General features: G+C 49.4%; 2 protein-coding genes across 17 annotated transcripts in view; both read left to right on the top strand.

Annotated features, from left to right (window-relative positions):
• Positions 1 to 119: 119 nt before the first annotated feature.
• Positions 120 to 12,237, top strand: PTAFR (platelet activating factor receptor). Of its 7 annotated transcripts, none has more exons than XM_085559864.1 (3): positions 120 to 1,400; positions 5,645 to 5,860; positions 8,792 to 12,237. In XM_085559864.1, exon 3 carries the CDS (start codon positions 8,847 to 8,849, stop codon positions 9,912 to 9,914), a length of 1,068 nt encoding a protein of 355 aa, XP_085415990.1. In that variant the 5' UTR covers positions 120 to 1,400; positions 5,645 to 5,860; positions 8,792 to 8,846; the 3' UTR covers positions 9,915 to 12,237. The 7 variants fall into 7 exon arrangements, with proteins under 7 accessions (XP_085415990.1, XP_085415991.1, XP_085415993.1 ...); XM_085559865.1 differs by having other exon boundaries at positions 5,673 to 5,860; XM_021554772.3 differs by lacking the exon at positions 120 to 1,400 and adding an exon at positions 4,176 to 4,997 and having other exon boundaries at positions 5,673 to 5,860.
• Positions 12,238 to 13,976: 1,739 nt separating this feature from the next.
• The window catches only part of EYA3 (EYA transcriptional coactivator and phosphatase 3), a 45,477-nt gene continuing 35,139 nt past the window's right edge, over positions 13,977 to 24,314 (top strand). For 3 of the 10 annotated variants that reach the window (XM_085559851.1, XM_085559854.1, XM_085559859.1), the window contains exons 1-2: positions 13,977 to 14,057; positions 16,400 to 16,514. The gene's annotated coding sequence lies outside the window, so the exon portion shown is untranslated. Of the gene's footprint in view, positions 14,058 to 16,399; positions 16,563 to 24,314 lie in introns of all 10 variants that reach the window. The other 7 variants (XM_085559852.1, XM_085559855.1, XM_085559860.1 and 4 more) reach the window with 3 other exon arrangements.

Here is a 24,314-nt window from a genome sequence, read left to right on the forward strand (position 1 = left end):
ATTAAAAAATGTAATAGTGAGAGTGTCAATGAAGTGCTGTCACTGCAATAGTGCTGCTCTTCAGCATCAACCTGTGCCCCAAGCTCAGACTGTGGTGACAGCTCTCTGCCTTTCCAGTTCTCCACATCCCTTTTAAGCTGCCCAAACTGTTCCAAGTGCAGTGTCACCAGCCTGGAGGCAGAGGGGCATTAACTGTCCTTCTCTGGCTGTGCTCCTGGCTGATCCTGGCTTCCTTAATCTCCAGCCTGGCTGGGAAAGGCCATACTTCAGCTTGGTTGTTGGGCTGGGAAGTTGGGATGTTTGCTGCAGCTCTGCAGTTGGGTGCCTGGGGAGCTCCAGGGCATGCAGCCAGCCAGTTCCTTGTGGCACCAGTGCTTTGTGCATGGGTAGTGACTGTCCTGTCCTTCAGGACTGTCTTAAAAACCTCACACTTCCTTTCCTGCCAAAATAAGAGCCAGTTTTTACCAACAGAGAAACCCCAACAACATTTCCTTGTTTAACAGCCCATGGGGCGTAAAGGGAGCAGACAGAAACACATGTGATTACTTGTTATAAATGACTCAGGTGGATGTTGTGCCCATGACCTGAGCAATGCCAGTCCCACAGAATATATTGGGGGAACCCCCATGTGGAATCTGGGCAGAGGAGTGGAGTGGGTCCCCCATGTCCCAGACCACCTTTTCTTCCCAAGCTGAAGAAGCACAAGGACAAAGGGGGGCTTCTAGTGCTGCAAAGGGAATGAGCTGCCCCTGCCTGAAGTATTTTCTGGCTGAGGTTTTCTGATTTGGGATTCCCAGAGCAGAGCAGGGCCCTTCCTGGTACTTGGCCTGATGAATCTCCACCCATCATGGAAGCCCTGGAACAAGAACTCACTGGTCTGCCTCCTGACCCCAGGACCTGGGAGGAAATGAGGAGCCCAGAGGACAGATCTGCTGAGGGTACTGGCCCCTCCTTGCTGAGCTGGGACCACCTCTGCACCCCTGGCCCAACCAGGCAGTGCCCCTGACCTGGAGCTGCTCCAGGGCTGGGCTACCCCATCTGTGGCCTGTGAGGCACCAGGTGCCACAGGAGAGTGACACAGGAGTGTGACACAGGAGTGTGCCAAGCCCCTCACCATCAATGGAGCCTCAACCACTGTGTCCCTTCTACTGCCTGCCTGAGGAAGGACCACAGAAGAACTGGTGTCAAGCAACTAGGGCACGACTAAGCAGGTCCAAAGTGCCAAGAAGGGAAGTGAGTCACTCACCTGGGAGCCAGCACTTCACCCTCTTTCCTGTCAGAGCCTCCTCCCAGGCAGGAGCACACACACAGCCCGGCCCTGCTGGTCTCTCCACTTGCAGCAAGGACCTGGTGGGCTGGGGTCTGTGACTGAGCTGGAGCAGGTGCTTTGTTACCCCAAGGTAAGACACTCCTTTCCCTTCTGCTTGCTCTCCCAGGCTACCTCCCCGAGCTCCACAAGCTCCTTCTGTGTCTGGGTAACTCAGGACATGGGCTGGCTCAACATCCCCCATGGATCTCTGAGCTGTGGCATCTCAGACAGCACCAAGGGCTTCTGAAGCATCTTCATCCCCCTGGCATGGGTGTGGGAGGACACTCCTTGTTCCACATGCCCAGCAAGCAGGGATGGGGTGATGAGGTGCATCGTGACAGCCTGAGTCAGGCACGTGCTGCTGCTGCCTTTGGGGCTGTGGGGATGGGCTGCTCTCACCCTGGTCCCATTCCACCCCTGAGTGACCAAGCCCGGATTTGCTTGAATGCTGTGAAGCAAGGTGAGCAGCCCTGCCTGGGCCTTACTCCTGCGAGGAAGAGGAGGCAGTGCTTGGAGCCTCTCAAGGAAAGCAGGTCCCTCATCCCACCTGTGCACAGCCCCTGCCCAGGCTGGGCAGGCAGATGGGGCAGAAGCCAGCAGCTGTGGCAGGAGGTGGCTCGCTGCAGTTGGGAGCAGCAGGGCTGTGACAGCCTGGGGCTGTAGCACACAAATCCTGACACAGTGGCCCATGAACTCACCCCTCTGCCCCATGCAGCAGGGCTGGGCTTGGGAACCAAAAACAGCTGGAGGCTGCTCTGCTCCCTGCCTCACCCACTGCTGGGGAGGCTGGCCAGCTACCAGCTGTGACATTCTCTGCCAGTCTGGGCAATCCCTGTGGCACAGCCAGCAGCAGAAGCCATGCCCTGCCTTAGCTGTCAGAGGGGACCCAGGGAGTGCCACTGCCTCAGGAGTGGCTTCTGGCAGATGGGTTGGTGTGTTTTCCTGCCGAGCAAGCCCAGCTCCGGGGCACATTCCTGCAGGGTTGGTAACGAGGTGGGGACAGGCTGTGCTCAGCCTGCAATAAGCATTAGAAAATTAGCAGTGTTACATGAGTAGTAATGTTACATGAGCAGTGGGAACTCACAGACAGTAACACTCAGCACCAGCTGAGCATGTGCTGCAGCTCCAAAAGAATTTCATGCTTTTTTAAAGATCCATCCTGGTACTCAAGAATGTGTCCTGGGGACTGGAACCAGCAGGGATCAAGCTCACCCGTGTGCCAATGGCTGGTGCTGTCACAAGCTTCATGTTGGTATTTCATCTTGTCCTTGTTTGCTGCTTGTGTTGCTGACAGGCAGTCAGAGACCCATCAGCTGAAATGCTGCTCCCATTTACACTCCCTGGAGAGCTCTTCTCTGCCTACGCAGTGTAGCTTGCTCTTGGGAAGAAATCTCTGGATATTTGCTTATAAAAGAAAGAGTCTCCGACCCCTCCAAAATTTACACGTGGTTATCCAAAGTGAGTCTGTTGCTACCAGGCTACATCTAATAAGGAAACGACCTCAAGGGCATATGCCAGAGGCAGGTGGGGCTTACAGGAGGCACTGGGCATCTGCCATGTGCCACAAGAATGCTGCTGGGTGCCAGACCCATGGGAAACAGCCACTGCTCCCCAGTCAGCCTGAGTGGGATTATCCCCAGAGAGTGGAATTTGGAACAGCTGCTCTGGGATCCAGCATGTACAACAACCTGAAGGACTATCAGTGCTTCTTAACAGCTCTGTGGGAATCAGAGTAAGAGAAGTTTATTTGTACTTTTATTAGGTTGCAAGTTGGCTTGATGAAAATAAAGGCTATTTCAAGATTTTTTTTTTTCTCAACTCAGCCTTGCATAGCTGTCAGAGCTGTTAGCTGGTGTGTGCATTCTCTGGGCAGGAAGAGCAGGAAATAGTGTCAAGCACAGGGCAGCTAGACTGCCAGGAGTTCTGAACGAGCCCAGCCTCCTCTGGCAAAATGCATCTTAATGTTGGAGTGCTCAGCAATTGGCAGCAGGGCCAGGAGAGCAGGGAAAGAGGGTCCCCAGGTGGGAAGGGAGTAAAAGGGAGGTGGTGGCTGTGGGCACTGTATAGGGGCAAAGGGACCTGCTGATGCAGAATGGCCATGCTGCAGGGCTGAGCAGAGGAAGGATGGAGACTCTAGGAGGTTCCTCCCCAGCCCAAAACCCCCTGGGCTTTCATTTCCTCTAAGGGCTGGGTTGTGGCAGGACAGTGAACCAAGATTTGTCAAGTATTGCTTCATCCCCTACGAGCACTCCCCTTGCCCCTGACATTGCTGGCTGCTCTTCCCAGAGACTTGGGCTGGCTGTCAGCCAACCTCTGTAGCAGGATCTTGTTTGGTTTTAAGTTTAAACCCCCAGGAGCAGCTTAAAGGGCAGAGCTGGGGCTCTGTCTCATCCATGAAGGGTCAGGGTCCTTCATCCTTACAGCAGCTGATGGGAAGGGGAAAGGAGGGAGGATGTCTGGTGGCAGAGGGAAGGAGATGGCTGCAGCTTCCATGCCAGCACAGCTCTGGGGCATCACTGCAGGAGCCTCAGCTCACCCTCATGTGGCCTGACAGAGCTTGGTTGTCCCTTGCTCCACATGCCAGCCCCAGGTGCAGCCCACCCTGCCAAGGCTTCCATCCCATGTGGTGCAGTTGCTGTGGGGCTCCCTCACATTGCAGGGGTTCCACTCTGCTCAAGGAGCTTCCAAATACCTTGGCCATCTGTGCTGTTGTGCCAGTTGTGGTGCCCATGGACTTCTGGTTGTCTTGGAGCTCTCCCTGAGAGGGGTTCAGAGCAGCAGGACATGGATTGTCCTGCAGTTTGCAGAGCACTTGCACATCTCCAGCCTGGCTGGAGCTCACCCAGGGATCCTGGGGGCTGCCTGGCACCTGGATGCACACCTTCAGAGCACTGCGCTGAAGTGCATGCCAGGTGTTTCCCTCTGTAGTGGCCTTGGGAGAGGCCACCTGCACCCTCTGGAGAAGAACCAGGGAAGAGCCAACCCAGGCAAAGAAGTCCAGACTGGTGCTGGGGCTTTGCCTGCCCCTGGCTGGGGACATCCAGGCACTGGCACAGACAGTAGGTGGATTCTGGAATGGAGATGGCTGCCCAAAACCTTGGGGCTCCTGAGGCCAGGTGAGCCAAAAGCCAGCGCTTTGACAGAGCAGCACTGCTGCTGTCCACCTTGGCCCCTCTGTCAGTACCCTTCTCCCTCACTGATGAGGAAATTGCCATATTCCAGCTCACAGCTCGGGACTCACCAGCCCAACAACAAAAGTGTGACTTGAAAGTGTCCCAGTGTCTGTGCCAGCTGCTTGCTCTTGGAGAAGTTTGGCTGGTGTCTTCCGTGGTGAGACCCAGGGCACACAACCCTCAGCCTGTCCCTGTGGCTCCCAGGACATGAAGCCATGAGTCTCTGGTGCCCCAACAGCATGGACATGGCCAGGACCTTCTATGGAATGTTTGCCACAGGGGACATTTCCTGAGAAGAACCAGGAGAGCTTTTCCCAGCCTTTCCAGAGGAACTCCAGTGCAGACTGGGCTCTGCTGCTGCTGCTTGGGCCCTGCCACTGCTCAGCAGCCTTGTGGCAGGCTGGAGACCCCTCTGTCCTGGTGATGGACTCTGTGGCTATTCCAGTGTGTTTCACAGTGACCCCAAGCACCCCCAAGCACCAGACTCAGGGTTCTGGTTCCTGTAGGTGTCTCAGGTGAGAGGTTTTTGCTCTAAGCTCACATCTGTGCTGTGTGCAGATGTAAGAACAGAGGCAAGCATGGAGGGCAGGTTAATTGTGGCCATGGGAGCTACAGCCTGGGATTTGCAGCTTGGCTGGGACATGTGTGCAGCTTTGCTCATCACTGGTGTCTCTGAGCACCCCACCATCAGCATCACCATGCTGAGTGATCTTCAGGCTGCCACAGGTAACAGTGGCCATAATGTGATGGTCTATGGGACAGGTAACAATCTGCCCTGCTGTGGTGTCTCTGTCTGTTGAATATCCCTGAGATAAAGGGATACTTGGGATAGTGGAATTCCTGAATTAGTTCCAGCACAAAGGTGAAGATGAGTGCTAGGAAATGATCTGTCCATATATGAGTTTCCTATCCCTTTCTTGGAAATTATTAAGTTGAGGCTCTTCTGCCACTTATATGTTTGGGAGAAAGATGCTCCAAAAGTTTGTCTATTCCCAAATCTAACTGGGGACACAGAATTGATTTCTATTCTGCCTTTAGAGGAAAATCCCAATTTTGCTCTCTTTCATGATCATCAGAAGCAGAGATACTCTGAGGAAAAAGCCTTAAGGACTTTGCTGTGGCTAATTGTCTTTACTGCTTATTTTATTCTCATTTCCTTTAGCTGATGTCACACATTTCCTCTCCTCTAGTGACTCTGCAGTCATGTTACAGTTGCTTCCATTCTGGTGCCTTGTTCTTAAGAGCTGCCAGTGCAGAGACTGTCCAGCCCCAGGGCAGGGAATATAACATCTGGGAGACAACCAAGCATCCTCAGTGAACCCCTCTCTGCTATTGAGGCTGAAGATGGACATTTTGTGCTGATTTTTTTTCAACTCTGGTAAGCAGAAAATATGCTTTATTAGTACTATTCCTCTTGGAATATACTCTTGCTGATGGCAGAGCTTGCTTGCATCCATAAGCCAGTAAATCCTGACTGGGAGGGCACAGTCCATGGCATAGTCTGTAGACTGGGAGCAGGATGGGCAGGTGCTTACTTCCACCTTCAGCCCTGCATCCAGTGCAGCTGATGGTACAAACCACCTGGGCTTACTGCCTGGGGGACTGTGGACAAGGCACTGGCTTGGGCTGGAGGTCTCAGGGGGTTTGGCCTGGCAGCACAGGCTGCTGCTGCAGCAGGGAACAGGACCCACAGCCCCCTGCTCACCCTTCTGCTGGCACAGACAGCACGAACGGGCTTCAGAGAAAGGGGAACTGCCTCAGCAGGACAGGCTGAGGAGAGCCCCAGGGCTCAGGACAGTCACAAATGTACAGAGACATCAGCCTGGGTTCCTCAGGCTGAAGAGGGAATTGGGCTTTAAGTAAATTCTGTGGGGAATGGTGCTATGTTCTAGCTGTGCTCTGTAGAACATCTCACTTGGCTCATAGGAAGGAAAGGACGCCTCTCCTGTGATTCCCTGCAGGACCCTGGCACAGCACAGCTTCTAATCCAAGACAGGTGAGGTCTACCAGGTGGTGCTGGGGCCAGGAGATGGCACTGCCATCTCCCACAGACCAGCTTTGCCAGAGAGTTCAGCAGACTGGAAGCAGTCACAGAGCACGTTCTCACACTCACCCCTCCATTTCAGAGCACAGCCCTGTGGCTCAAGCTTCTGTGCAGGACTCTGCCATGGAGAGGACATGCATATTCACTCTCCCTTCCACCCCATCTGCTAAATCTGGCAGCTGGTGTGCAGTCTGCAGCCAGTAAAGTTCTCCAGAACTCCTGGGCAAAGTTTGGTGGCCACCATGCCATTGTGCAGAACCAGAAATGGAGATGTGGGTGGAGAGTGCCCTGGGGCACCGTCTAAAGGGACTTTGTGATCAGCAGCTGTGCCCATGTGTTGGATATAAGCACTTCTCATGAATCCTGCTAGAGAGATGCATTACCTGGTTTTTTTCCTCTCACTCTTGGTATACTCAGGTCTGGTGCCACAGGAATAGACCACTTTTCATTGCAAAGATCTCAGCCCTAAGCACCAGAACTATTTGCTGGTGTTGCAGATAGTCACAGCAGTGACTATTTGCAGATAGTCACAGCAGTGTGAATTTATGGCGCATATTTGGGGAAAAAAAAAAGGAAAAAAATTCTCCAATTATCTTAGGTATTTATATAGGGTTTTTATTCCTTACTCTAATGTCAGACTAGTGTATCAAACATTACACTTCCTGTGACGAAGCCCTGAATAATCTACTGCTCTTTGGAGATCAGGGGCTCTCAGAAGCATGGCAGAGGTCAAGGTGAATGAGGAGAATGAGGAGAAACACATGTGTCACCTGGGGCCAGCTCCCAGCACTGCGTGTCCATTCTGCTCGGACTATGCCTGGAAAACTGAGCTTGAAGACACTTGGAACTCAGCACTGCCCAACATGCAGCTGCCTGGGAAGGCCCAAATCCTGTAATTGTTGTGTCCTTAAGAGACCTGGGAGGGGTAAGGAAGGACAGGACCCTCAAGAAGATGAGTGCTGCCTTCCTCTCCTAACGACTGGAGAGCAGTACCGAGGGTTGCAATTCTGGGGAAACTGGGGAAGCAAGCTCCAGCTCCAGCTGACTTCCCCATTTGCAGAGGAAAATTGCAAACAAGTGAATTTGTAAATGAGGAACAACAGCACAAGGGCACCCGGGGGGGACCCAGCCCACAGAGGATGGGATGGGGGTTCCTGGCACTGCCTGCTGCTGGGGAGGATCCAGAAGGTTTTGAGGCAGGAGGGCACCTGCTCAGGAGCAGCAAATTAGGAAAGTGATCCTGCCTCTCTACTCAGCCCAGGTGAGGCCACATCTGGAGTGCAGCAGCCACTTCTGGGCTCCTCAAGCTATAATTAAACCCCTCAAGGAAGCCATGGAGCTTCTGGAGTGGGTCCAGTAGAGTTAATGAAGGGACTGGAGCATCTCTCTGGGGAGGAAAGCCTGAGGGAGCTGGGGCTGTTCAGCCTTGAGAAGAGAGTCTGAGAGAGGACCTCATCCCTGTCTGTCTGTGTCTGCAGGGGGGGGTCAGGGGGACAGGGCCAGACTCTTTTCAGTGGTGCCCAGCAGCAGGACATGGACACAAGGCATAAACTGAAACAGAGGAAGTTCCAACTGAATATGAGAAAAACCTCTTAGCTGTGAGGACAGAGCCCTGGAACAAGCTGTCCAGAGAGGGTGTGGAGTCTCCTTCCCTGGAGTTATTCAAACCCTGCCTGGATGCCCTCCTGCACAACCTGCTCAGGGTAATCTGCATCAGCAGGGGCTGGGCTAGGTGGGCTCCCAAGGTCTTTTCCATCCCAAACTCTTCTGGGATCCTGTGAGAAGTTTTTACCACATATTGTTTCACATCCGGAATTCTTTAAGTGTAAAGAAGTTAAAAATATCAGGAACCATGGTGGGAGGTAGGGGCATGGGGGAAGTGGCAGGGTAAAAAGGAGAACCACATGCAAGGAGAAGATTAGTCATAGAAAACACTCCTGATTCTAGTAAAAGATTAAGAAGCTTGAGATAGGGCAGTGTAACAGATTACTGTTATCTAAGAACTTTCATGCAGGGAAGTATTTTAAGATTAGAGATGAGTGATCTGAGACCTCACTGCAGCAAACAATGCTGGATGAAGACACACAGGTTTGTGTGCTGTGGAAATGGGCTCAAAGACAGGACCAAGGAGGCAGGGCAGGTGTCTGGCTGGAACCAAGGCATCAGCAGAACTCCTATGGTCATAGACAAATGATAAAGAAAGGTGAAGTTTGGCTTAGCAATGGTGCCAAACCAACCAGCTTGATTTCTGCTGTCTATTTTTAGGTGAGAAGAAAAGCTGTGGCAGGAAACTGAGCTTCAGACATAGCCACTCAACACCATGATGTCTGGAAAAGGCAAAGGAGGTGCAGAAGGCAGTGCTGATGTCTACATTTCATGCCACATAGACTCTGAGTTTCGCTACAGCCTCTTCACTGTTTTCTACAGCATTATCTTCATTCTAGGCTTTGTTGCCAACTGCTATGTTCTCTGGATTTTCACCCATATTTACCCCACCAAGAAACTCAATGAAATCAAGATATTCATGGTGAACCTGACAGTAGCTGACTTGCTCTTCTTAATTACGATGCCAATGTGGATTGTTTACTACCACCACCATGGAGACTGGATCATGCCTGACTTCCTCTGTAACGTGGCTGGCTGTTTATTTTTCGTTAATACCTACACTTCTGTTGCCTTTCTGATGGTCATCACATACAACCGTTACCAAGCTGTGACTAATCCTATTAAAGCTGCTCAGCTGACCACCCAGAGAAGAGGTATCTACCTATCAGCAGCTATCTGGATCATAATAGTGGGCAGCTCTTTGTATTACCTTTTTGACAATAATACGAATCAGGAGGAGGTGGACTCCAGGAATTTCACGCGGTGCTTTGAGCGCTATGACACCACGAGTGGTGTTTCAGCTGTTCTCGCCATTCATGTCATCATCTGCATCCTCTTCTACATCATTTTCCTTTTAATACTAGGTTGGAACATTGTCATTATCAGGACCCTGTTCTCCAAGTCAGTGCATCCAAAGAAAAGCGCTCATGTCAAGCAGAGGGCCCTCTGGATGGTGTGCACAGTGCTGTCTGTGTTCATCATAAGCTTTGTGCCCCATCACATCGTGCACCTGCCCTGGACTCTGACGGTTCTGGAGCAGTGGAAGAAGGAAAACTGTCAGCTGCGCCAGCAGCTCAACGATGCTCACCAGGTGACTTTGTGCCTCTTGAGTACGAACTGTGTGTTGGACCCGATCATCTACTGCTTCCTCACCAAGAAGTTTCAGAAGCATGTTTCAGAAAACCTGAGAAGCATGAAAGGGAGTCGCAAATGCTCCAGGCAAACAACTGATACGATGATTGAGGGCACCATTCACCAAGAGGATGCCATTAGGATCGGTTAGAGCCACTCAGTGTTTTCTGGTTGCACATGGAAAGGTGTGAATTATTCACTCATCTTTTCTCAAGAAGAGGCACCAGGACACAACAGAGGACCAGGATTTTACATTTTCGTTTTCCAATTAGACAGAAGAATGGACGCTCATTTCTTCTGTCACATGCAATGGGCAGAACTGGAACCTGCAGTAATCTGGCAGCAAAGCTCCATCTGTCCAGGCTGGTGTTCTCATGGGCACTGAGAACAGCTCAGATGACTGCTTTAACATGAAAGCAGTGTGTCACTGAGCCTCTGCAGTGAGCAGTTAGAAGCTGAGTGTGCCAAAGTTACCCATTGTGTCAGTCCAGATAGCACCATCCCTGCTCCTCTGCCTGCCCAGCTCTCGCAGTGGATCCAGTATCAGAGCTGTAAGGGACTTCTAAAAGACCTGGAAGAACAGATTGAGCTCTGAGTATCATTGGGTGCCTCTTCTAAGCAGCTTACATGGTCTGGTGAAGAGAGTCTGAGCTAATAAAGCTCTTGAGTGGCTGTAAGGGACGTAGCCCATGGAATTCCTCAACTGCTGTCAAAGAGATCTGCACCTCCGATCCCTTCATCCCTTCTTAGTGTCTCATGTGGTCTGCTGGGATCCAAACTTGACAGATGTCTGAGAATAGCTATTATGAATCTTTGCTTCCAGATCTTGGGTCAGTAAAATAAGGAAGGAAAGGAAATTTGCAGTCCCTCAGCACACCTCTCCCACTCCCTCCACCAGATCAGCATTATTGCCAAAGGGCACTATGGTCTGCCCTGGCTTCCTGTGCGAAAGCAGAACTGGCCAGCCAGCAGCTTCATGCACTCAGTTTAGTAATTTCTGACTGATTGCATGTGTCTGCAGACACCCAGTCTTGCTCAGGAGGCTCCAGATAACAGTGTCAGCATGGGCATTATGATAAGGAAAAAAAGCTTAAAATGCTTCTGTATTTTTGTACTTACTTATTTAATTTAGAATTATAGCCAGTACATTATTTTTTTCCTCCATCCTTTCAAAGCTGACCAGTTCTTGATCTACAGCAAGTGAAGTGTTAGGTCAGGACACTTGACAGACACATAATTCACATACTCCAACAGCACAGGAGGCCCCTTGCCCAGGGCCAGATGCAATCCACTGGGGCCCAGGGCAAAGTGGTTTTCCGTGGGTGCTGAGTTCTGTTACCAGTCATGAGACACTTGGGGTTCCTTTTCTGACCCAAATTGCTCAATCCAGCACAGGAAATTGGGCAGGGAAAGGAACTTACTTGTTTTCACAACAGTTGTTGGTTCCCTGTCTGTTGATGACAGGAAGAGTATATCTGACCTGTGACACCAATTATTCATGTCCACGACAGCAGCCCTCCCACACCTGCCCAAGAACAGGAGAGATAAGTTCAAGCATTTCCAAAGACAGGACCAATATTTGTACTGCTTTGCCTGTACCTAGCAGAGATACAGGTCCTTCAGATGTATCCTCTGGAGCTCCTCAGGCAGCTTTTGTCTTTATTTGTTCCAGTAAGGAAAAGAACTAAGATGTTTATTTTTCTAAGGCCATTGCCAGGGCCAGCCCTGCACTTCAGGCCCAGTGCCAGAGGAAAGAGTCTGATCACAGTAAGAGTGATCTCCCTCCTAGTCCTGGGCTCTGCTCCAGTAACGGAGCAGTACTTCCAGTACCTCATCCTCCTCAGACACGTTCAGAGCTGCACCCTGAATCTGCAGAGCCACAGCACACAGGAAGGGAGCAATTTCTGTAATTTAAAAGCCAGAATCTGTCTCTGTTTCTGCACTGTTCTGTGGGCACATTCTGGATGAGGAGCTCTCACAGCTGGAAGAGAGGGGGACCTGCTTTTCCCCCTTGGCTCCCAGCAATAGTGGAGCTCTCATTTCACAGACCCTAAAGCCCTGAGAGATGGAGTTTGGAAACTCTTGGAGGAAATGGAAAAGACTTTTACATGGAAAGCTGGCATGATCTTCCACTGATTCTTGGAAAGCTTTCAAGAGTTTACAGTTTAGCTCTTTACCATGGGTACGTAATAGGCTTTATTCCACAACAAGCACTGTGGGCACAGGGAACAAACATAAACTTGCATCTGAGGAAAAGGATAAGCAGAGAGAAAAGCCCCAAGGCCACTTCAGGAGATGTTATGCTAATTAGTCAGTAAAAATGCATTTCTAATAAACAGGCTGAGCTGCTTCTTCTGTTCCTGGAAATACTTTATTGTTCTTACTGCAATGTTGCATTACTCTGCTTTACCTTGCAATAAAATGGATCCTGAAAAGTTATTTTAAATAAAGTGCGTTCCCCATGTGTTTTGCCCTTTAACTTTTCCCACCTTCTCATCTTTCTGTATTTATACTTGAGAGAAAGCCTTGGTACCATACAGAAATAGCTTCAATGCATTTTTTTTTTTTTTAAACTATTATAGGAACTCTTGTTGGGGGGGGGGAGGGGTGAACTTAAAGGCTCAGCAAGCTTCTACCTGCTATAAGGGAAGGGGGAAAATCTGCTGGAGCTCTCCAAAACTCAACCAGACAAACCCTGCTGAACTCTCTGGCCTGCATATGGGAAATTTATACAGACCAATTGTGTGGCTGCGATGTGACAAACCATTTTAATGCATTGGGTTTGCAGGGCCAGGCTGTGCTAGTGGAGGAGTGTGGAGGACTGCAGGGGTGGTTTCAGTGGCAAGCTGTCAGAAGCTATCCCCGTGCCCAATGAAGCCAAAACCATTCGGCTCCAGGGCAGACCCGAGCCCATCAGTGATGGCGGCAGCACCTTTAGGATAACATAATAAAAAAGGAGAAACAGTTTTTTGCACAGGAGCAATGTGCAGCCAAAGAGAATGGAGAATATGTGAGAAACAGCCCTGCAGAGCCTAGCGTCGGTGGGGAATGTGCAGCCCACGGAGGGCAGCGGGTGCAGCCCCCGGCCGGAGCAGGGCGATGCCCGAGCAGCGTGGGCAGCCCGTGCTGGGACAGGGGCCGGGCAGGACCTGCGGACCCGCGCAGGGAGGAGGTTTGCTGTGACTCCATGGGGGACCCGAACCGCAGCTGCCTGTCCCTGGAAGACTGACGCCGTGGGAAATACCCCACGCTGGAGCGGGGAAAACTCTGAGCAGCCCGACCCTTGAGGGAGGGAGAGAGCGTGTGATGGATGCCCTGCTCCTCAGCGCTGGGGGAGGAGGGCGAGAATCGCGAATACAGCCGAGTCCGACACCCCGGAGCGGTGGCGGATTAAGATGTGGGTTTATTTCTCGTTACCCTACTGTGATTTCTCTCAAAATAAATTAAACGGATTCCTCCCGCCGGGCCATGTGTGCCGTAGGGGTGCTGGGTGAGAGATTTCTCCCGCCCTGCTCTCGCCCCGCCAGCCTTTCGTTCTGTTTGCTCTCCCCCTGCCCGGCTTAGGGCGGTGATGGAGCGGCTTTGGTGCACCCGGCCGGGCCCTTCTCTATTTAAATACCCTTGGGACAGTGAGCGAGCGCGACCCGGGGCCGCCACAGCGCAGAGGCCCGCGGCGGCGGCCCCGGGCAGCGGCGGCGGCCCCGGGCAGCGGCGGCGGCCCCGGGCAGCGGCCCGGGCCCCTCAGGCCCCTCAGCGGCCGGCACGGGCAGCGGCCCGGGCCCCTCAGGCCCCTCAGCGGCGGCCCCGGGCACCGGCACCGGCCCGGGCCCCTCAGGCCCCTCAGCGGCCGGCACGGGCACCGGCACCGGCCCGGGCCCCTCAGGCCCCTCAGCGGCGCGGCCCCGGGCACCGGCCCGGGCCCCTCAGGCCCCTCAGCGGCGGCCGGCACCGGCACCGGCCCGGCCCCTCAGGCCCCTCAGCGGCGGCCGGCACGGGCAGCGGCCCGGGCCCCTCAGCGGCGGCCGGCACGGGCACCGGCAGCGGCCCGGGCCCCTCAGGCCCCTCAGCGGCGGCGGCCGGCACGGGCACCGGCCCGGGCCCCTCAGGCCCCTCAGCGGCGGCCCCGGGCACCGGCCCGGGCCCCTCAGGCCCCTCAGCGGCGCGGCCCCGCCCGGCCGGGCGGGCGCTGACGCCACTGCCGGCGCCGCGCTCTGTTCCGGCGGCGGGCGGGGAGCGCGGGCGCCGCTGCCATGTCCGCTGCGGGCCCCGGGCCCGGCTCCGGAGCCGCCTCTCGGTAAGAACCTGCTCGGGCCCTGCGCAGCCCCGCGGCCCCCGGTGCTGCTCACAGGCTCGGGCCGCCCCCGGCGGGCCGGGGCGGCGGGGCCGCCGCGTGTGCTCAGCGTGTGCTGCCGCCCTGCCTCCGCCGCAGCGCGGGCCCGAGGGGCCGCGGCAGCACCGGACCCGTCCGGCCGCTGCCCGGCGCTCTCGGCTTCTTCGGCGCTGCCGGTGCGCGGAAGAGCCGGGGGAAAGGCAGGAGGGGCAGGGGGCACTGCCCGGCTCCCGGGGCTCGGCCGGGCTCTGAGGAGCGGCCAGAGGGCTGCAGAGCCGGCCCCGCCGCCTGCCCCGGGCTCGGTGGATGCTCGGCAGGGACCGCGGCTCCCGGGACCGGGCGCAGGCTGCGCGGGTTCCCCAGGGCACGGTTCAGCACAGCTGCATCGCTCTCGGGTGGGTTTAGCTGCCTGTGGTGCAGCTTGTGCACTCTAGTAGGATGTTTGGGCTGGATTTGGGCCTCACAAGCGAGGTTGGACCAGATGGGCTCTGCTGGGTGTTCCTGGTTCTGGGAATGCTGTGCAGAGTTGCTGGAGCCTTATGTACAGCCAGGTCCAGCGCAGAATGCCTTGTTAGTTTGGTTGCTGGGCTGCGTGCTGTGGCTGAATGGTTTCCAGATTAGAGCTTGTCCTTGGTGGAACATAGCTGTAGTCCTTCTGATGGAGCATCGAACAAAGAGGCATGGTGGGGTTTGCTTTCAGCATGGAGCAAGCTCTGCTTCTGTGATACACTTAATCTGTAGTGCAGTAACCTCCAGCTGGTAACTGACAGTCAACATACTGATTAAAATAATGATAATCGCGAAAGTTTTATCTGCCACTTGTTTGGTTTCCTTCAGTTTTATCTGTTGTGGATTATCTTAAACTCTGAAAGCTGAATAACGTATGTGTAGTTGAGAATCACAATTCGTGTGCCTCAAGTAAGTGGTTTCATAATAAGTTACTTTTAAAAATGCATGAACATAGTAGTTTTCTCAGCCTGCAAACCTAGAGGCTCATTGGGCTGAACCTACTGTGTTTGAGGGATTTTCCTTCTCACCTGATGGTGTGATCTCTCTTACTTGTGGTGTTCTGCCATCCAGCTTTTGCCACACAAGCAGTGATCTGCTGGTACACTGTCCCTGCTCTGTTTGAAACGGTGCTGAGCTTGAGGTCCTGAAGTTTCCAACACTGCAATTCCTGCAGTGTTTGCCTGCAACTTTTGTCTCCCTCTCAGCTCTTCCCTCAGCAGTACTTGTAGCACTTGGAGAACTGTGTATTGTTGGGTTGTGCAGCACATCTGATTGAAAAATTGTTGCTTTTCAAATAATTTGTTCTAAAAACTGTCACAGATGTATGCAATAGCTGTAGGAATTCACAAGTAATTGGTGACTTAGGAAGTATTTGTAACTTCTCAAAACTTTTCCCTGGAAATCTCCAGATATCGAATGAATTTTGAGTTGAATATGTTCAAAAGACACTATAAATGGGTTTCCATGTGCTGTATGAATGAGTTGGAGCTCTCTACAGAAGATTAATGTACCGTTTCCTATCTTCTGTGTACCAAAAGGTGGTTATAGATGGCTAAACATAAAACTAGGTAAAATATACTGAAATACTTTGATTGAACTAAAAGTCAGGCAAGTAGTGTGTGCCTGTGTGCAAGCAATGCTATACACAAGGTACACAAGGCATAAAGCAGATAGTATATAATTGGGATGTGAGTAGCCCCATGCCTGTACTCTCAATTAGCAGAAATAGGGTTATTTTTTTCCTCTCTTGGCAAGTCTCTGCTCTTTTCCCCTGAAATCTACTCTTAGAAAATGGATGTTTAATAAAACTTTTTACTGGGTCTGCGAAACCCTGTGATTGGAAGAGGAGCTGCCAGGATGGAGAGGTGTGGAAACTTTTGAGCCTGAAGTGGAATTATGTCAGGACTTAACAACTGGTATTTTATGTATGTTCTTGCACCAAGCAGTGTCTACAGACCACCCATCCCCAGACAGGGTCTTCTTACAGAAACTTGGGGGTGGTTTTTGCCCCTATACCATGACCAGCATCACTCACTGGTTGGTTATACATTGAGGATGGTATTTTTCAGCTTTTTCTTGCTTTGTTGTACCCTTAATTTATTTTCTTTATTTCATCCTGATTTGTCTAGAATTTTTTCCTTTAACTGGTTAAAGGGCTGCAAGCCAGCATCTCTTCAGCAGTATTCTCTGGTGGCCCCTCTCTAGCAGTGATTCTGGGATAGTTTGTGCAGATGCCATGACTGGAGGCACTCCAGTACCTGAGGGAGTAACTTCAAATCCTTTCTTTCTTCTTGCAGCTGCCTCCAGAGCCCCAGTGAAGGTGATGTTGCAAGGGCTGGGATCTCCTCCTGATACCCAACGTGATGTTTAGGGGAGTGCTGTGACACAGCAGGGCACAGCAGCCTCTTCAGGGTATGGTGTCGCTGTGATTCACACCAGTCACTGCCCTGTCTTTTCCAGGTTGTCACCCATCAGTCCTATAACTGAACAAGCTAACTAAAAAAACAAAAACTTTGTATTTAGAAAAAGGATACAATATTGTCATGGGGACTCTTTCCATCTCTTAAATAGACTTTTATTTGGGGTTAAGGGTATGTCTAGCCTAATTTCAGAGGTGATGAAACAGTTCAATTCTGCAGCAGGTGGGTCTCTCCTGAGTTAAGACGTGACCAGGGCACTATTCTTGCATTCCAGGAACTTCCTGCTGTGTCTTGAAATGTTTTTTCGTTGTGTTTGAATACTGACAGTGCTGTTTCCCTGAGAGTCACCAGCTGGAACATCACATAAAGTGTGTGGCAGCTTTAAACCTTGGGTGATGACTCCTATTTCTATACAGAATGAACTAGTATGTGTAATTCCATTTCTGGGATTTTACAAGTCAGTCTCATACTAGTGTCTTTCCTGTGACACTTTTTTGTCTTGTTCTTTCTGAGAGAGCTTAAAAAAATTCTTCCTTAAATATTATGGACTTAAGATGATCAGGGTAGAAAAATGAATATTCAGGACCAGGTGATTATTAATTATTCAGAACAGAAAAGAGTATGGCAGCTGTTTTCAAAACCACATGGAGGTGTTTTGGGTAGAAAAACAGTGATACTGGGTTTCTGTACTTCAGATTTCCTCATGCTGCTCTTTTAGTAAAGGCACAGTTGTTATATGCCTGTTGGGGAAAATACTGTCCCAGAAAACAGCACTGTTGGTTCAGGACTTTGAAAGTTCACATGCAAGTCAGGTCCTGTTTGCAGGATATATCTGGTGCTTTGTTCCCTGCCTTTATAACAGCTCCTGAAATTTCAGAAGCTGTTGCCTTGATTATTCCTGTGTACTTTAAATCCCCATTTCCTGCCCATCCAGAACTTTTCGGGTATGGGAAGGAGAGCTGGCCTTTATAGAAGATGTGATTCAGAGTTAACAGGGACACTCTATTCTTTTTAGCTTGACTGGTATTCTGAAAGACACAAAGACACATGAGATTTAATTCTTATTGTTTCCCCCCCCCCGCCTCTATCCAGTAGTTAGCTCACATGCCAAGTGTCCTGCTATGTTAATGTTTCTGGATATGAGCAAAAATTAATTATTCTGGTTTAAAAAATAAAAGAAGGTACAAAATATTCATTCTTGACTGACCTGAGGAAAGCCAGAAAGTCCCCATGAGTCAATGGTATCACTGTGGGTGGCATTTTACAAGATAGCAAAAGTAGTTACAGTAATTCTGTGAATTATTAATGTGTATGATAGCTGTCCAGCACCTAAAGCATTTAACTTTATGCTGAATGAAAAACAGCACCAAGTTGTCATCTCTCTCTAATGAATGAAATTATTTTTTTTTGTGGCTGCAGTTGTAAAAAACCCAAATATAACAGGTCTTTACTGAAAGCATAGTTTTCACTGAATTACTGGCAGAGTCCAGTGTTATGTCATGCAGCTTCTTTTTCCAGTGAGGGAAGTAAAAAGTGGACTAGACGTAAATCAGAGATGACAGCCCTTTGGGTAAGGTCTTGATCCTGACAGATTTCAGAGCTAAAAGGCAGCAGAAGGTGCTGTGGGCTCTTCTTTCACAAAGGTTACCTGGTACATATGGCAAGCAAGAAGACACAAATCCCCTGGGCTGTGGTTCAGCCCAAAGGTGTGTGTCAGCCTCTGGTTCTGCCCACACTTCAGTCTGTTCCTCACTCTTCCAGAGCCCCCTGGGGACAGGCCCATGGTCACAGGTGACAGAGCTGCCAGGCCCCAAGAGCTGTGGAAATGAGTTGTGCCCTGCTTCTCACCTGTCCCAGCTGTTAAATCAAACTGGCTGTAACTTAACAGAGTGTCAGGTTAAACATGCTTTGATTACTAGTGCAGGAATTTGCATGATGTGACACCTCTCAGCTGCTGAAATTTAATTTCAGCTGAAATGAAAGTGCACAATCTTATCAGTGGCTACAGGTCAACTTATTACAGATCTGTCAGTAAAGCAGTGACCAGGTCCTTCATCTGCCTGCATTCATCTTGTGCTTGAGATGTTCTGTGGTCATCAGGCACTCCAGGACATGCAACACTGGTTTTACTGGGATTTGTTTGTTATCCAGTTAGAAATTCATTCTTGTGGGAGTCCAGGGCATCCCTCTGGCTGCCCTGGCAGGTCTGGGACCCTGGCAGGGGTCAGGAACCCCCCTGGACAGAGCCCCCAGAGACACTGGCTGTGATCTCTGTCCATGGAAAAGAGTTTTCAATCTCACAGGATGAATTACAAGCTCTGAGTGTTTGATATAAGTAATAATTAAATGTAGCATGCATGCTAAAGTAAAATGTTAGGATTCTAGATAAGGGGTCCAAAGGGGACAAGATGGAGGAAATTGGGTGTGCTTTGTCCTTTTTCTCCTTCTTCATGCCCTCCATGTCTCACTGTGGTGTTGGCATTTTTCTGTTGGTTCAGGCTGGGGACACACTGTCCAACGTAGGTGACAGATATTGGCACGTTCTTGTAAATCCAGCCCAGGGAGTTTGTGGTATTTAATGTCTGTAACATCCCACTGCCAAGGTCTGAAGAGAATATATTTATAGCAATGAAGATATCTTCATGATCTTGTTCATTTCCTCCTAAAGAAGCCACTTTCAGCAGTTTTGGTGAAGTCCTCACAGGTACCTGGTCTTTGCTTGACCTCCCACATTCTTCCTTTTTGAGCTTTGTCAGAAGTTGTCTGTCCAGCCAAACTGTCCTCCCCCTGCATTTGCTCATTTTCTTGCCAATTGGGCTGGACTGGGCTTTTGTGCTTGGGGAAGCTGTCCTTGATGATCAAACATTGCCTCTTCAGGCCCTACATAGCACTGTACAGATCAGATCAGCCTTCTGAACAAACTGTAAGCTGTTTATTTTGTTACTGTCGGAATCTGTGCTATTGAGGATCCTGAGATTGTAGAAAGTCTCTGTCAGCCCCACTGCCAAAGCAGAAGCCATAATTGGTCTGTGCTGGTTTCCAGGTTGTTTATTCTGTTTATCTCTCACATGTTCTGCTGCCCTGCCCAGCTCTGTCCTGCAGGGCAGCGTGTGGGGCTCTGTCCTCAGTGGGATGTTACAAACATTAAATACCAGAAACTCCCTGGGCTGCATTTACAAGAACGTGCCAATATCTGTCACCTCCGTTGGACAGTGTGTCCCCAGCCTGAACCAACAGAAAAATGCCAACACCACAGTGAAACATGGAGGGCATGAAGAAGGAGAAAAAGGACAAGGCACACCCAATTTCCTCCATCTTGTCCCCTTTGGACCCCTTATCTAGAATCCTAACATTTTACTTTAGCATGCATGCTACATTTAATTATTACTGATATCAAACACTCAGAGCTTGTAATTCATCCTGTAAGATTGAAAACTCTTTTCCATGGACAGAGATCACAGCCAGTGTCTCTGGGGGCTCTGTCCAGGGGGGTTCCTGACCCCTGCCAGGGTCCCAGACCTGCCAGGGCAGCCAGAGGGAAGCTCTGGGTTCCAACAGTTACGTGTCATCTTCACTTCTCCTGGGACCTTGAACTGAGTACAGTTGAGTACTGCACGATTTTCTCTAATAGAAGTATAGGTGCATACATATCAAAAAGTCACATAGCTAGCCTCTAGTCTATGTGACTTTTTGATCTCTATGAGTAAAATCTTTTATTGAAAATGGAATTTAGAACTGCATAATGTCAATAATACCTTTTTGTTGTTAATGTGATGTAGATTTGCTGTCTGAGCGAAGTTTAAAATGTTCAGTCTTTTGTTTAGGAAATGTCCTAATCTATTAGGATATGTCTGAAATGGCTTTTAGGAAATAAAGGCAGTGTGTCCTGGTTTTAGGAAGTTTGTTTTTAATACCATGGAAGTCAAACAGCATTTTATGGCCTGTGAGATTTCAGGTACCACACTCTGTGTGGTCTTCAGGGGAAAATCTGTTTGGTGTCACTACAAGTTGTATCCTCAGGAAGGGAAGAGGAAATAAATTCTTCTACTTGGCTGATATTTCTGTAAAACACTGTGCTTTGGTTTTGTCACTGAAAGGTAGCAGCAGTTCTGTGTTCTCCTGCCCTGTGAATGATGCATGTTGGCTCTGTCTAGCAGGAGTTGCCACATGATTTCTGGGCTCAGTGGGAGTTGTTTTTCTTGAGGATGAAGTTGTTCTTTCCAAATCTTCCTTTTGTGAAAACAGTTCTTTTTCCCCATTAAAATTTTCCCTGCTATGTTTCAAAATCAAATTGAAAAAGCATTGCATAAGAACTGGGAAAACAAGCATGTGTCATCATTCAGGCAGAGTGAGCTGCAGCCACTCAGAACACTGATAGCCCTTCAAGGATCTAAAAATCAGGGGGAACTTCCTGTCAGTGGAACAGGCATTGCTTAGGAGAAAACTAGATTTGTATTTCCATGTTTGATTTCAGTTATTTTCTCACTGTGTTTATTTCTTATTTTATTTCTCACGGCACTTTTTTTTTTTTTTTTTTTTTTCCAATTTTAAGGTTATGAGATTTTAATCAAACCATGATTTTTTGGTCCTACAGGACAGCATTTGCAGGCTTGTCATGACCATCCGTACCTTCATAAATGAGGCATACAAAATGCATTCCTTGTAACTTTTACATTGTTAATTCTGAAATTTCCTGGCTGATAAAGAAGGGAAGAAAGAGCATGGAGAGAGAGCAGGGAATCATCCAGCAGCACTCAGCCCAAAGATTTATTTGTCTGGTTGTCACAGTATTTTGCAGATACCTATGTGTGTTGTACCTAGGGGCATGTGGGTGTGTATGGAGGATGAGAAAAGCCAATAGTGGAGTATCAGTGTTTGCTGTGAGCTTTGCTGCATTGTGCAGTGCACAGTAATGTCAATATGTTCTCTTCTGCTTTGGTTTTTATTTGGCTGTTTTAATTAAATCTGAAAAAAGAAAGAGGGGTAGATCTGCCGTGCTGCACTTTGCCAAGTTCTGCTTCTCTGTCAGAAGCTGTCATGTGGTGAGTGCCAAAGAGTGAAAACATTGTAAGGAAAAGCTCTGCTCCCCTTGAGGGATGTCTTGGATTGTTTTGGCTGCATGCTCTGATGCTGTGTGTGTGTAATGCAGCAGCATGGGGCACATTGTCATGAGATACCCCAGTAGAAAATATGGGAACACTATACTATTCTGCTGCCTAATTCATGTGTTTTTGTTGCTATTCATTGTAAGGTGGTGGTCCTTGAATAACTGAGGAGTGAAAATAACTGCATAGGTGACTTGTACAAAAAACTTGTACCAAACATTACAGCCATTGCTGTCAAAGACAGTAAAAAACGTTTCTATAAATACATCCTGCACCACTTAGACAAGTCTCTGTGGCCAAATAAGATCCAGTCAAGGGCACTGAAGGAGCTGGCAGATGTGCTCACTGAGCAACTTTCCACCATTTCCCAGCCTTCCTGGCTAACCAGGAAGGTCCCACTTGACTGGATGCTTTCAAATGTAATGCCCATCTAGGAGGGTCAGAAAATGGATCTGGGGGCTGCAGCCTGCCCTCAGTGGAGTGGAAGGCTGGAGAACAGACCATCTCCCATGGCACCATGTGGCACATACAGGACAATCAGGGGTCAGTCCCAGCCAGCATGTGTTTAGGACAGGTAGATCCTGCCTGACCATCCTGATCTTCTGTAAGGTTACTTGCATCATGGATAAGGGAAGGGCTGTGGATGTGTCTACCTGAACCTCAGTATAAACCCTTTGACTCCATTTCTCCTGGAAAAACTGGCTGCTCAGGGCTTGGGCAGGTGTATTTTCTGCTGGGTTTAAAACTTCTGTATGGCTGGGCCCAGAGAGTGAAGGGGAATGGAGCTGCATCCCTATAGGGCTGGGCACTGGTGCAGTTCCCCAGGGTTCAGGACTGGGACCAGTCCTGCTTAATATCTTTATCAATGTTCTGGACAAGGGAATGGAGTGCATCCTAAGCACAACAATCCCATGGAACACTTCGGGCTGGGAGGAAGGGAGCCCATCAGGAAAGGACCAGGGGGTGCTGGTTGACAGCTGCTGAACATGAACCAGCATGTGTGTAGGTGGCCAAAAATGCCAAGGGCATCCTGGCCTCTGTGAAAAATGGTGTGTCAAGCAGGAATAGGGAAGTGATTGTCCCCCTCTTGGGTTCAGTTTTGGGCCCCTCACTACAGTACAGATACTGAAGGGCTGGAGCATGTCCAGGGAAGGGAACAGAGCTGGGGAAGGGGCTAAAGCACAAGTCTGATGAGGAGCAGCTGGAGAAGCTGGTGTGGCTCAGCCTGGAGAAGAGGAGACTTGGGAGGATCTTTTTGCTCTCCAAAACTCCCTGACAGGAGGATGGAGCCAGAGGATAAGGGACAGGACAAGAGAAAATGGCCTCAAGCTGTGCCAGGGAAGGTTTAGATTGGATATTTGGGAAAATTTCTTCCCTGAAAGGGTTGTCCAGCCCTGGCACACGCTGCCCAGGGCAGAGGTGGAGTCACCATCCCTTGAGGGATTTAAAAGACAAGGCACTTGGGTCATGGGTTAGTGTGGCCTTGGCAGTGCTGGCTGTTGGTTGGACCTCATGGTCTTGAAGGTCTTTTCCAAAGTAAATGATCCTATGATTTTATTCCAACTCTCTTTAATAGATGTAATTTCATTACCCCAGTCAAAACTTTGTTCTTAGGGAAATACTGTTTTAAAGTAATATAAAACCATAGTCAATTAGCTTTTTTTCCTAATCAGTATAATTACTGCATGTTGGTTTTATCACAGTATCCTGACTTTAATTATTTGCAGCTTGGGAGAACTGTTTCTTGCATGAAACTTTATATTCAAAGCCAAGGCAGATGGACTTGAAAAGCACAATCTCAAAGTAAATAGCTGTCTATCCAGGTGCTGCTCATAGCAGGCAGCTTTCAGAAATTCTATCCAGAGTATCTAGTTTAAGAAAGTCTGACCAAGCTGGGCTTTGTATTTTAGAATTTTTAAAATAGGATTTAGTGCAAGAAACTGGAGATCACTTGCCAGGACTTTTAATGATGAATTATTAGCATCAAGATATGCAGAGCAGAAGGCAGCTGCTGAGAGAGATTCTGCAGCCCATACCTCTGCTCTGATGCCTCCTGGTTTGAAGTTTAGATAATGTGGCTCCTTAAATTGAGCAAACAAAATAAAATGACACACAAACCCAATTCTTAATATTTTGCATTGTTGGTGCTCCATGCAAGTTGGAATTAAACAGGATGCTTATTCAAAACAAGTCTAGATCAAATAAAACCTGGTATTTAATTCACATATTACAGAATAGTTTTCATCAGGTAATTAACAAAAATCGTCCCAAAAAGGAAAGCAGTGTGGTACTTTGCTGGTTTCCAGAAGCAGAACAATGGACTAATTTTTCTGAATATTTCTTTCATTGCAGCAGCTCATTTAATGGCTTCTTGCACACTTGCTTCCATTTTCTACTGTTTTTCTCATTCACAAATCCAGTGGCCCACAGGAGCATTCTCACCTCCTGAATCTTTGATACCTCTAGTGTTGTATTCATATAGCGTTTAAAAATGTTCTGTAGTAATGTGTAAAACCTGAAGTGCAGTTAACTTGAGTCTTATACAAGTTAAAATCTAATTTTGAGATTTGACATGCAAAAAAAATAGCCAAAACAAAAACAAAACAAAAAAAAATCCCCCAAAAAACCCAACAAAAAAAAATCAATTGCGTATTTTCAGTTTTTAAATATCATCTTTGTCGCTGGTG

This window comes from Lonchura striata, chromosome 23, assembly GCF_050655825.1.
Source record: "Lonchura striata isolate lonStrDom1 chromosome 23, ASM5065582v1, whole genome shotgun sequence".
NCBI classification, from domain to species: domain Eukaryota; kingdom Metazoa; phylum Chordata; class Aves; order Passeriformes; family Estrildidae; genus Lonchura; species Lonchura striata.

Excerpts from the sequence above, each read along its gene's own strand:
- PTAFR (XM_085559864.1), top strand. The coding sequence starts at position 8,847 with ATGATGTCTGGAAAAGGCAAAGGAGGTGCAGAAGGCAGTGCTGATGTC.